General features: G+C 34.0%; 1 protein-coding gene across 1 annotated transcript; it reads left to right on the top strand.

Moving 5' to 3' along the window:
* The first annotated feature begins 5,794 nt into the window (after positions 1-5,794).
* LOC110036305 (PLASMODESMATA CALLOSE-BINDING PROTEIN 3-like) lies at positions 5,795-8,904 on the top strand. Its single transcript, XM_020740711.1, has 5 exons — positions 5,795-5,994; positions 6,201-6,440; positions 6,568-6,601; positions 8,140-8,199; positions 8,482-8,904. The coding sequence occupies exons 1-5, from the start codon at positions 5,940-5,942 to the stop codon at positions 8,723-8,725; spliced, it is 633 nt and encodes a 210-aa protein (XP_020596370.1). The 5' UTR covers positions 5,795-5,939; the 3' UTR covers positions 8,726-8,904.
* Positions 8,905-13,903: the final 4,999 nt, after the last annotated feature.

The following is a 13,903-nucleotide window of genomic DNA, read 5'->3' as shown; positions in this document are numbered from 1 at the left end:
CTTGTTTGGGTCAGGGGAGTCTTTAACAACCTAAGCATTTTAGACAACCACCTAATTATAGAACTTATGCTTTGTCAGTTGAATTAGAGGAGCATGAGCACTCCTCATCGAGACATGCAATATGATGTAATTATTTAGAGTGGACCTTAAGTGTGAATGCCCTATTAATTTTGACAGAGTGACACCCTAAATGGAAAGCCATTTTAAAATTGTCGTGAAGGTCATGAAAGAAAGTAAAAGCTGATTTTTAATGTAATAACATCATAGTCCTAAATTTTGATAAATATCACCAATTATCTAATAAGACTATTTGAAATATTATATGTTTTTATTTTAGTGAACCTAAATTGCATATTCGAAGAGCACCAGACAAAATCATAATTAGATGAAATTTCATCATTCAACAAAAAAGCAAACAATTTTAACTTAAATAAAATAAAATAGGACCAGATGTTGTTGGGTTGGTAACATATCCTAAAAAGGCTAAAAAAACATTTAGGTTATGCTTTAGCATATACAAGCCTGGTCCTATTTTCTACAACAAAAAAAAAAATTCATATTTAAGGTACAAGTTATAGGTGCTTCACTTCTGATTCTCGTAGCATAATTCTATATATCAAGTGCCTTGGAACAAGTGCCCGTACCTTATTTTCATTATATAAAAGGCCCAAGGACTGAAAAAGATACATGTATAAAGTCCAATTTATGGGAAAAGCTTTACAGAATGTTAGGAAAATCTCAATGGCTCCAAAACTTCCCCTATACTAATGTTTCTCACCTAGCTATGGCAGGTTCTGATCATAGACCACTTCTCTGTGTTATAAATAACTATTACTATGTTTGTGGTTTCTCTTTTAGGTTTCAAAATATATGGACCCTTCACCCTGAATTCCTCAAAGAAATTGACAAGGTCTAAGTTATTGATCATGTTGTCAACCCTTGGGTCAATCTCTGGAAACTTCAAAAAAAGGTGGCTTCACATCTTAGAGGCTGGAACTGGAAGAAATTTGGCAATATACAGGACAACTTAAAAGATGCTTAAGAGGAAGTATTCAAGTTGGAAGCAGATTTTTTATCGGGTTTAACTTCTGAAGTTGAGTTACACAGAGCAAATGAGACGCTACTATCACAAATTAACTATTATGATACATTCCTTAAGAAAAAATGCTGTCATCACCAAGTTCATTGAGAGGGACACAAACTCAAGTTACTACCATGCTTGTATTAATTTTAAAAGAAAATGCAACATAATCTTATCTATTTCTAATTCAGTGATGCACAAACTTACAACTACTAAGGATATTGCAATGGATGTTGTGGTTTATTTTCAAAATCTTTTCACTAGCAGGCTATCTTCCAGACCTCCCATTGAGGAACATTTATTTTCATACTGCAGAGAATATGTTCAAATGCTTGACATTACATAGGTTCTATAGGAAGCAGAAATTAAATTAGCTCTTAATTCCATAGATGAGAAGAAATAAGCAGGCACTCAGCATATTTATACACCTAAAATATATAATATTTTTTATCTAGTATTTTTATACACATTTATATATATATTTTTGAGATATTGCACTTTAATAAGAGGTATTTATGTGTTTTTCTTACAAGTACAATCAAATGGATGAAAAATGCTAAAAGAAGTGAAGAAGGGTCAAATTTGGAGCAAAAATGAAGAAAGATGCAAAAATAAACTGGATTCGCGCCTATGTGCTAGAGAGCTGTGCCTAAACGTCAGGTACCTCGCGCTTAAACACTATAAGTAGTTATGTGATGATTTATTAAATTTGAATGAATTTTTTAAGAGGTGTTTGAAGCAACCCTTAGTAAAAAAGTGAGAAATATCCTACGGACATGAAAATTCATTCAATTGGCTTTTAAGGAGGCAACTTCTAGAAGATTCATTGAATGGAGACACCTTTTTGAAGAGACACCAAGGCACCTCTTTGGTTTTTATAAAAAAAGACTTAGATTATCAAAGAGAAGAGGCCATCCACTCATCAGATTTTACAACCATCATTCATCCAAGTAACCGCCGTCCATCGTTGCCGTTGCCGATGTCAGCCATCTTCTTTTTATTTCGAGTGTTAGTTTGTATTGTGAGCGAAGGAAGAAAATTTAAAGGAACTTCAACATATTTGATGGAGAGGATTTGAGATAAGTGTTTATCCTTGTCACTACACTTTATTTTAATCTAGATTTCTTGTTTGTATGCATGATTTCTACTTTCAAACTCAAGTGTCTACTTTCAAACTCAATTTCTACTTTCAAACTCAAGTGTGGTTGTGTTTTCTCAATGGATTCTGAGTAGTTTTCTTTAACTTTTTCCTAAAAATGATAAGTGATTAAGTGTTTAAAGAATGTTTTGTGAAGTATTAGAATTCAATATTTGAAGAAGTTATGATGATTTGAAACTTTACACTTCATTTACTTCTTGATGACCAATTAAGATGTTAATAACTGTTGTAAGAACATGTAAAATCTGAGATGGTATTGTCTCAGTAAACAAATGGTTAGAATCACATATTGATTTTGTGAATGAGAATGTAGTTCATGGGGTTGAATGCCAATAAATAAGGAAATAAACTTTTCAAGGGTGTAGAATTAGAGGACTTTACAGTGATAGGCTAAAGCCCCCAATTTGATTTATAGTTTTAGGTTTTGATATGAGATGTTAGCCCCCAGGTGGAGGGAGAAGAGGTAACTCTATAGTGAGAGCCGGTAACTTCCCTACCTATCCGGTCTTCAAGACTATTCAAACTATAGATTAACTAATATTTTTTATGGCATCTCTAGTAAGGATGAATAATATAATTGCTCTTATTTGGACAATACATTTAGCATACTTCCACGATAGAATTTTTATACTTATTATTGATTCATGATAAGAAAAAAATATTTTATTTATATAGTCTTCATTTTGTAAGTAGTTAGTTAAGTTAATTAGTTGCCATAATTATTTTCATAAATCAAAAATTACAAAAAGAATCAAATTTTTATTCCTATTATAGCATCTTAAGTTTAAGTAAGAATATTTTGTTAAGTAGATTTTTGTCATCTAAAGTTTCTAAATTTCTAAAGTGTATATTGCTATTTTCCCTGTGGGTTCGATATTCAGAACTTAATCGAAAAGTCCTATATTTGTTTGCTTCAAAGTGAAAGATTTAACTAGCTTTTGCTTTAGATTAAGTTTTTGGCTTTGTTGCAAATTGAGAATCACTATTAAGAAGATTAAATATATAATCACATACTTCGCATTTTACATCTATATATAAAGTCAGGATCAATTCTCCTCCAGTTTCTATAAGGCAACTTGGTTTAAAATCGCTGATAAAGTTACTCTAGTTGTCCAGGACTTCTTCAAAGGTGTGGAGCCTCCCAAATACTTCACTGCATCTACCATCACATTAATTCCTAAGAATAAGCCTAGAAAAACTTGGAGGACTTCAGACCTATCAGTCTCACTAAATTTCAAAGATTAGTCTAATTTGTGTTGACCAGGTTAACTTAGGTTGACCCGTGTATGTTTGGATTTGATTTAGGTTGACCTGGGTTCACTTAGGTTGACTTGAATAAGTTTTGGTTTTATTTAGGCTAATGCGGGTTTACTTGGGTTGACTCGGGTAGGTTAGGTTTTTATTTGGATTGACTCAGTTTGACTTGGGTTGACCTGGGTAGGTTAGGTTTTGATTTAGGTTGACTCGGGCAGAGTTGGATTGACCCGGGTAGGTTAGGGTTTAACCTGAGTTAACCCGAGTTAAATTGGGTCGACTCCGGTAGGTTTAGGTTTGATTTGAGTTAACTTAACCTGGATAGGATAGGAATTTTTTTGGGTTTAACTGGTTAGGTTTCATTTTGATTTGGTTTGACCCAGGTAGGTTAGGGTTTGATGACGGGTGTTTTGGGTCATTTAGGTAAGTTTAGAGTGTTTTGAGTCATTTGGGTAGTTTTGAGGACGCTTTGGGTCGTTTGGGTAATTTCAGAGTGTTTTGCATGATTTGCATAGTTTCAAGGTGTTTTGTCATTTGTGTTGTCTTAGAGTGTTTGGGTCATTTAGATAGTTTGGAGTGGCATGGGTCATTTGGGTAGTTTCGGGGTGTTTTAAGTTATTTGAGTTAGGTTGGGGTAGAACTGAGTTAGGTCAAGTCTAGGTTGTGTTAGGTCTGGGTTGGGTCAAACCTGAGTTAGGTTTTAGGAATTGGGTTAAGTTGGGGTAGGCCTGAGCTGGGTCGGGTTTAGGATGAGGCAGGTCTTGCTTGGGTCAGGCATGGGTTAAGTTTTAGGGTTTGGGAGGTTGGGCAAGATTTGACTGAGTCGGGTCTAGGTTGAGTTAGGTCTGGTTGGGTCAGACTTGGGTTTGGGTTTTAGGGTTTGGGTTTGGTTGTGTTAGACCTGAGCTGGGTCAGGTTTAAATTGGGTCATGTCTGGGTTGGGTCAGAGCTAGGTTAGGTTTTAGGGTTTGGATTAGGTTGGGCTAGACCTGAGCTGGGTCGGGTTTAGGTTGGGTCTAACCTGGGTTAAGTTTTAAGCTTTGGGTTAAACTATTTTAGGGATTAGGATTAGGTTGGGTTTGGGTCAGCTTAAGTCGAACCCAAGCCTAAGCCTAATCCAAGGCTATTGAGTTAACTTAAACTAGATTATTAACTCAAACACTTAAATTAAAATAATTAATTTCAAAAGTAAGAAAATAAAAAGAAAAAGAGCAAATACTTACAAAACGATGGCTGACCGGAGACCACAGACTGAAGAAGGCACTTCGAGAAGAAGAAGTGTTCATTGGTTTGATGTTCCATTACTTCACTGATTACTTCACACCCCCACAAGAAGCACACAAAGCTACTCGAGAGGGATGATTAGCTGCCTTTTATAGGTGGCGGCGGCTTTCTTGGGCCATCGATCACATTGGAGATCGAATGTTTGGATTACTCCGGTGGTTTCTGCAAATGTCCATAGTTGCCAGATGTTTTCAGCCGTCCCATAAAATGGACGACGGTGATGAAGATTCATGGGCAAAGGCCACAGATCAGTGGCATAGAATTATGGGTGCGACCATGCCCACGCCTAGGCGTGGTCACACCCCATACAAACGTGACCACACAAAACCAAAAAGAACATAATGTGCTGTTATTAGGGTTTGGAGACACTGTTGTCTTTCTGAGAGCTCCATATGACTAGGGAAGCTACATGTGAGCCAAAAATGAATCTAATCTTGTTCAAATAAGTATAAAACCTAAATAAAAAATAGTTAGAAGCACATTTTAATCATAAGTGAACCAGATTTGAAATCAATTCAGTTCTAACTAATATTTTCCACAAAGGTATTTCAAAATGCTAGGTGCTTATATAATAGTGCTATTTTATTTTGAAATAATTTTTTTGGACATATTTTTTCAATGCACCAAGGACCAAGTAAATTAGGCCAATTAGAACTATTTTGAATTATATTTCAATTCCCTAAATATTATAATAAAGAATAAAATAAAATTGAAGAAACTATGATGAATATTTTTTTTTTAGCTATTGCCAAAAGAAATAGCTAGAACCCACTTTCAGTTCATTTAACATAATTATTTTTATTTGTTGTGTTTTATTAAAAAAAAAAACATTGAGACTTTCAGTTCATTTAACATAATTATTTTTATTTGTAGTGTTTTATTAAAAAAAAAAACATTAATTCTCTTTATTTGCTTCGATATTTATTTTTATTTTATATTGTATTAGAAGCAACGAGGATAACGACAGAGTTTAAAGTATCGATGCACTAACCTTTATAAGCAAAAGGATTCTGAAAGCATGGGATTTTATATCTCAAAAGGCATAATTACCAAGCAGTGGCAGGCACAGGGTTTTGCATCAAGAAACGGAGTTCAACCACCCCGCCATCCATCATATTGATTCTCCCACCTTTCACATTCCAGCTGCAGCCATCTTCAGCCATGGAAGCTGTAATAGTTTATCTATTGTTCATGATGGCCATGACGAGAGAATCAGGTGGGAGACTTGCTCTTAGTTTTATTTTCCAAGAATGTGGTGTTTCTCTATATTTTTGAACATTTAAGAGCACAGGTATCAAGTCCATCTACCAATATCTACCAAGCACCTTCTCTGTCTTAGGTTTTGTAGTGAGTTCACTTTCTTGCTGTATATCCATGTTGTCAGCGAACTAAAATTATTTTTCGCTTCCTTTTTGTTGGAAGATGGTGCTTGGTGTGTTTGCAGGCCAGAGTTGGGTGATTCTGCCTTGCAGAAAACACTTGATTATGCCTGCGGGGCTGGAGCTGACTGTGTTCCTATAAACCAAAATGGAGCTTGCTATAATCCCAACACAGTCAAAGCGCACTGCTCTTATGCAGCCAATAGCTACTACCAGAGGAAAGGGCAAGTATCACAGGCCTGCGATTTTGCGGGGACTGCCACTCTTACTCCACAAGATCCAAGTGAGTATTCGTTTTCATCATTTTCTAATTTCTTGTCCATTATTTGTGATTTCTAGAGAGAAATTAAGAGCAGATCACTTGTTGATATGTTCTTTTGTTTTCTGGTATCTTTTTTGTTTGTTTGCAGGTGCAAATGGCTGCAATTACCCTGCTTCTCCAAGGTAAAATAGTTTATATGATTAGCATCTTTGTTTCATCATGTGGTAAAAAAAAATGGGACTATTTTTCTCCACCTTTTGTGCTTTATTGAGATGATGGAGAAGGGAATAAAGATTGTTTCCACCCCGAACAAGCTGATAAGATTTTTTTTTTCATCTGGTGGTGAGGCTATGAGAGGGAATCTGATTCTTTTTTCCACCTAAAATAAATTGTTCTCTTACAAGATTCTCGTCCCTTCTATACCAGCTTTCACTACACATAATTCACGGCACATGCTCTAATTTTGCTTGATAGGGTGTTCCCCTCCCAGAAAAAAATCTTTTCATGCTCTTTGCACTAATTGAATGTGCGTGATGTGACGTCTCTGCATTTCATTTTCCTGGGCATTTACCTAAAATACATAATTGCAGCAGTACCTTCAATGCGGTAGCTTGATCTTGTTCCGAAGATGCCCTAAGCTAGGAACTTGCATCAGTTTTAATTCAATTTGAAATGAACTCAAATTATTCAAATTGATTCATGTGCCTGATTTTTGACTCTTAAGACTTTTGAGCCGGTCCCGACTTTGGTTTGCTTTGATTCGGGATGGCTCAATTCATGACTGTACATAAACTATTTCTAATATTATTTTTTTTTTCTGATTTTTATCTTTATTTTATTATATAGTTTTTATTATATACGCTTCATAAAATGTAAAACGTAACCTTGTAGGTTTTGTCTGGGATTAATTTGAGTTATTTTGCGTTGGCTGATATTCATCCTTGATTAAGATTATAGACATTGCAGAGACAGAACCGGTCCCTTTTTTGAGGGTGGAAAACTTTCTTCTAGACCCAACATTAGTGGGGTTAGGGCAATGAAAGACAGTGATATTTCAGGAGTGGAAAACTGATATTTCAGAAGGTACAAATAGCCAAATTTCCTCCCATATAAGTAAAAAGTCTGAATTCGTGGGGAGTCAATTGCCTCCCAGGACTCTACGTGTGGTTCTTGGTAATATGAGTTAATTTTGAGTCTTATCAAAGAATGAGTTCAATTTGATTTGGAATTTATATGTTTCAATTCAAGACCATTCAACTTCAAAGTCGTATTTTTGATAAGAGGTTGAGGCAACTCGAATTTTACATCTTGAGAGTCAGCCAAGCCATCGTCATTTTGAACTTGCTCCATTCCTGCACCAAAAATAATTTGAGGCGGTTTTTTTTTTTTATTCTAATGTGCCCTCTTAGTACTTCATCTTCCTAAAGGAACTGCATTATATTGCAACTGTGCTTTCAATGAGCACTTTGGCCTTTCTCTTCAGATGCCGCTCCCAGCAATTCACTTTTAATGTATGGAAAATCTGTTCCCTTCCTCTTTTATTTCACTTCATATTAATCATGTATGGGATTTCCTCACAAAATTTCAAACATTTGTTTTTTTTTTTTTTTTGAATTTTGAGTCATTAACAAACTGCACTTATTATCAAACGAATTATTTGTTGCTGTCTTTCTGTGCTGAGTGTACTCGCTGGAGCTCAATTTTTTTTTTTCATTTCTAGTGCTGCGGGCGGAAGCACTAGCAATAACAGTGGAGCCAATACTGGCGCTGGAACCGGCACGTTTTTTTTTTTTGAATTTTGAGTCATTAACAAACTGCACTTATTATCCAACGAATTATTTTTTGCTGTCTTTCTGTGCTGAGTGTACTCGCTGGAGCTCAATTTTTTTTTTTCATTTCTAGTGCTGCGGGCGGAAGCACTAGCAATAACAGTGGAGCCAATACTGGCGCTGGAACCGGCGCTGGAACCGGCAATGTACTCGCTGGAGCTCAATTTTTTTTTTTTCATTTCTAGTGCTGCGGGCGGAAGCACTAGCAATAACAGTGGAGCCAATACTGGCGCTGGAACCGGCACTGGAACCGGCACTGGCACTGTCACTGGTACCTTGCCATCACCTCCCACCACCTCCAATCCAGGTTCAGCAACTCCAAGCATAACGACGCCAACAAGTCCAGGGGCTGGAGGAGTCATTGGTCCTTCAGGAAACACCTTTTCTACTGATAACAGCTATGGTGACTCCATTCAAACGCAATCAGGTTTCCTTTTTCTGCAAGTTCTCTCTATTCTGGTTATGTTAGGAGATTAATTAGATTCTCTACACGTTTTAGCACAATTCTGTGAATTGTGATGTCTAGAGTACATATATAAGTGATTAAGCTGTGGTTTTTTCTTTCACTCGGTTTTTTTTTTCTTTTTTTTTATTTACCTAGTGGGAAACCAGAAGAAATTTTTGTTACATGTAATTGGGTGGCATTAACATGTTAGTCTGGCTTTTTGTTTGTCTCATCTGCCTTTGTCATGCTTCTTTTTGTTCACTTTCTTTGATAATGTGAAAAATTGTTATGAAATTTCTAATCTTGCTAGTGCATTTGATTTTGGTGGCCACCCACTAGCTGGTAGGAAACAACATTTTCCTTAACATCCTCCGGTGAGGGTGGATCACCCACCAAATGCCCTACGCAAGGAATTTGAAGGCGTCACGATTATCTTAAAGGGCATAGTCAATGTATGATGTTGTCGCCATTACTGTATTGGTGGAGAGAGAGCTTATGATTTAGCCTTGTTACTGCATCACTGCGGGGTGAAAACAGAGGCATCTACCCACTGCTCCAGGTCCAATAGGTATCACTGTTGTTTCTTGTATTATCTCACAATAGCTTTTTTCGCTCAACATGTCTGCCATTTGAAAAAGATATTTTAAGCTAAGGAACTATATGCGTAAATAGATTTAAACACAATTTTAAATTTATACACTACTTTTTTTACGCCATTCATGGCTTTTGTTTGAGTTTAATGAGATAAGTTTTCCGAAAAACTAGCTACATTAAAACTTCTCTGAAGACCATTGATATGAGATATGAAAATGAACAGACCGGATGGATTCTAATATCACTGTTTTTACTTTTACAAGATTTAGTGTTAGGATCTTAGTCTAATAGTTTAAATCTATGACGTTCTTTAGATTCTAAATTCTTCTCAGTAATAGTAGAATCATCAGATTTGGATTTCAAAAATCCATGTTAATTAACAAATTGGAACAAGCTGACTCAGAAGAGCATAGTGACACACGACCTTGTTATAGGCCTCATTATGGACAGTTCTAGTTGGGAGCACAATTTAGCCATTCAATGTCATTCAAATATAAAACTTGTTGAGCCTCAAAATATCATTTGGGTCATGCCCAAGAAATAGAACGTTGATTGGGTGAGAGAAATAAAGAGAAGTAGAACAAAGGGAAGAAAGAGTTAAGTCACAAATAATATTAATTCTCTGGGAATAGATTTTGTAGTCTTTTCTATGAAAATAATCATCTTATTTATAGATCATAGGAATGGTCTAATAAATTACATGATTTTCTCACTTAATGAAAATATTACAATATATTTATGAGTCATTACACATTTACATATTTGCAACCAACTTTGATACTTTTTTGACCCTAGTAATTATCTATGACCCCATTGCATATATGTAATAGTCGTTGACACAATTTCATATTCATAAATATTTGGTTTGATCATTTGACCTTCACTTGGTCAGCAATTATTGTTCGATTGACCACAAGATCCTCAGTTGAATTTTTTGAGGGGATTCATCATGACAACTTATTATTCTCGAGAAGATTTATTCCATTAGGTAGAGGATGCATGATGGCAATCCGATCGTTAGCCTTTCTTCGGATGATGAATCTTCGTAGAAGATTAGGCGAGAGTTTCCCTAAGTGATCATTGATTGATCCACAAGTATGCAGTTGATTAACTTCCAAAAGATAACAAAAAAACTTGACTCAAGTTATTTTAGCGGCTAATGTGCAAAATAAATATGTTATAGAATTTAAAATTTTGATTAATGGTTTATACATTAGGGTACTACGCAAGTATATGTATCGATTCAAGTAATATAGAGTTTTCTTTAAAAAATCTAATATCGAACTCATGTGGAAGAATAAAATTTTTGTGTCACTTAGAAGTATTTGTACTCAACCTATAAACAAAAATTATAGGAGAGTAATATTGAAATGTTTGTAAAGGGTTAAAAGCTAAAGTTTGTTAACTCTAATTTAAAGCTAAAAGTAAATGCACTTTTTTTTAAACTAGTTATGTGTAAAGGAGTCTGATTATTAGAAAAAGTCTTTTCTCTTGTAAACAGATTGTAATCAGTGTATGAATCAAATGTTTAAAGTTAAAAATGAGGTTTTGTGATAAATGGGAGCATGCATGTTTTTTACCCTCTTTCTAGTGCATAAAGAACATTGGTTACTCTAAAGTTACGTTCTTAATTGATGTGGTTATATTGAGTATATTCTAGCCTATCTCATTCCACTGTGCCCTCTCTATTAAGTCTGACCAAGTCTTAGGTTCCGAACTGAAGACCAAATTGATGAAGGTTCTAGCATGTCACTCTAGAATTATCAATTCTACGCCTATCAAAATTTATCTATCTATTTATTTGCACTCCCCATTGGACTTGACTCTCCTCTATCTAAGGTTTAATGCGGTACTCACTAGTTAGGTGAAATCATAGTTCTCCTGCTCATTATGTTTTGCAATGAATTTAAAAATTACAAATGATTACTTTGCAAAATAAATTTAGAACCGGTAAAAATACCATCATAAATTTTGGAATAAAAACAATTTTCAAAACATTTTAATCCTATACATGATTACTTCTTATTTCAAGGAGAAAGATAAGAAAACTACTTATAATTCATAGGGATAACAGAACAAAACATGATATGTATTAAAAATTAAGTTTACACAAACTTAAATAAAAATTCCAGTTACTTATCTTAGACTTCTAAAAAAAATCCTTCTGAAGTTTCTTTGATGTCTTCTTCCTTCAATACACACCAACACAAGACTCTAACTCACACACTCAAAAGACTCACGCAAACACTATAGTCAAAACCAAAAACTCCTACCAACGACTCCACCCCTCCTTCAATGACTCCAAGCCTCCTTTTGGCCGACCATTGACTATTAAATAGAGCTCTCAAAATTATCATGAGTCACTTCAGACATCTCTTCAAAATTTGTACAAATTTAATGTAAAAATGAGGTAACTTCTTCTGGCGCCTAGGCGCCAATCTTCTAGAAGATTGTGCAACTACCTGATGCTTAGGCGCCATGTCAACTTTTGCTCATTTTGACCCTCTTTGTGCTCCGGTTTTGCTATTTTTGCTTCTTAAGCACCATATTTTATACCTATAATAAAAAAACACAATATTTTTCATTAAACAACAATATCCTTAAAAATGAATAAAAAATGTATATATAAAAATAACACATTTTAAGCTGTATAAATTCCCTTAAATTTAAACTTTACTTGTTCTCAAGTAACTCCTATATATATAAAAAAATAAATACTTTAATTTGTGTTAGTGGGTTTTATCAAAGATTACTATACTTTTACTCTATAAATGTGATAGCGAAACTCTAGAAAATTTTTCAGTGACTTAGGATTGAGCTGGGGTATTAGAATATTTTAGTACTTCAGTTAGGAATTCTCATATTTTTATTCTTTTAAAAAATAATTGTAATTTGCCACACTTAGGGATCTTAGAAAAATTAAAATCTAGAATTGTAAAGATTTGACTAATACATTAGAATTTAAGAATAAGTTCAGAAGTGTAGGTTTTTTTCTTTAAGAAATTTCAAGTGAAACTAATTTTTAATTAGACATCTCCTCAAGCTTCTCTTCTCATATTTTTCTTTTTTTTTTCCTTTAATTTTTTATTTTGCTTTTCTTTTTTCTTAGGATAGTTTTGAATCATTTCATTTCATTTATTTTTTTATATGAGGATTACTATATCTGCATAGTCTTTAATAATTTTGAAATTCACTATCCTCTTTCTAAAGTTATAAACTTCTCACATTTTTTAACTTGATAATATGTATTAGTATAAATATGATTTTTATAGAGACTCAAAAATTCTTTGTAAAGTATAAATCCAAGATTTTCAGTGTTTCAAAAATACAATTTTTTTTATTTTGAATATTAAAAGCTCATGTACTTTTATACTAAAACATCTTAACTCTTAAATTACTAAAAAATTTTACTTAAGTTTACTATAACTTTCATAAAATCAAAATTATAGTTTTCTAAAAATAACTTCACATGCCATATGTCATTTAAAATAAATTTTACATATAGTTTTTTGGAGGACAAACAAAATTTTAGTTTTCAAAATTTTTTATCCCTTCCTCAAACTTGAATTTTGAATAGTTTGAACATTACATTACAAAAGAAAAATGAAGAGAGAAAAATTTAGAAGAATAAGGTTCTGTTTGGCGCAGCTGCAACAATTTAACTTCTCAGCTGCAGCTGCCTCAGGAAGCTGCTACGGAGAAGTTGACTACATATTTGGGGCAGCTGTTTCTAAAAAAATGACAATTTTGCCCTTATTTTATATGTTCTACATAACAAGAGTGTGATAGTAAAAAATTTAATACTTTTAAGGCAAGAAATCACCTAAAAATAGTTCAGAATTACAAACACACACCTCACTTTACAATGACTATCTAAAGTGCAAAAAAACTCTAAAACTATTAAAATGAAAATTAATAAGATGATTATATTATTTTTAACATTCTGACGGTACAGATCTCATGTTAGACTTTCATTGATGAATGTTCTTCATTCCTGATCACCGTTGTCAGAGAAATCTGCAAAATTGTTTGCCCAATGGAAGAAGCGACACTGTTTGGTGATGCCCCGAGGGCATTTATAGAATTTTCTTTCGTAGCTGTGCGACCGACGTGACATCAGTTGGGAAGCTTGAATGCCACAGTGGAAGAGCAATCGTCGGGATGTTTCGGAAATCCTTGAGCTCATATTTTCCTAATTGCAACAGAAAAAAAATAACATTCAAATATTATTAATAATAAACCAACTCTAATATTATAGCTACCGTACATAAAATGAATTGATATAAGAAAGAAGTGCCCTGTTGTAATTGAATTCCGAAATAGAGAAATGGGCATTAAATGCTACATAGAAAGGTATCAAGTTCAGGTATTGTGGTTTTAAACTTTCATTTTCTGCACCAACAACCAAAAAAGTATAAATAGAGACATAAAGTAATGTTCCACCAAGTTACAAAATCAACCTAAAGAACAATTGCACTTCAAACAAAATTAATCTTAGCCAAATTTTAATAAACTAGGAATTCTATTAAATAACAAGCAATAAAATATGTAATTCTCCAATCATCTGCTTACTATCGCATTAGTAATAGGTTCTCTCAACGCTGTTATCTCACTTG

This window comes from Phalaenopsis equestris, unplaced genomic scaffold (genome assembly GCF_001263595.1).
Source record: "Phalaenopsis equestris unplaced genomic scaffold, ASM126359v1 Scaffold204895, whole genome shotgun sequence".
Taxonomy (NCBI): domain Eukaryota; kingdom Viridiplantae; phylum Streptophyta; class Magnoliopsida; order Asparagales; family Orchidaceae; genus Phalaenopsis; species Phalaenopsis equestris.
Note: the sequence above shows the minus strand (reverse complement) of the source record. Positions and strands in the feature narration are given on the sequence as shown.

What these genes read in the sequence shown, in the direction of transcription:
- LOC110036305 (XM_020740711.1), top strand. Translation starts at nt 5,940, where the DNA reads ATGGAAGCTGTAATAGTTTATCTATTGTTCATGATGGCCATGACGAGA. An exon ending in GGCCATGACGAGAGAATCAG is followed by an intron (nt 5,995 to 6,200) that starts GTGGGAGACTTG and finishes TTTTGTTGGAAG; the next exon opens with ATGGTGCTTGGTGTGTTTGC. An exon ending in AATTACCCTGCTTCTCCAAG is followed by an intron (nt 6,602 to 8,139) that starts GTAAAATAGTTT and finishes TTTCATTTCTAG; the next exon opens with TGCTGCGGGCGGAAGCACTA.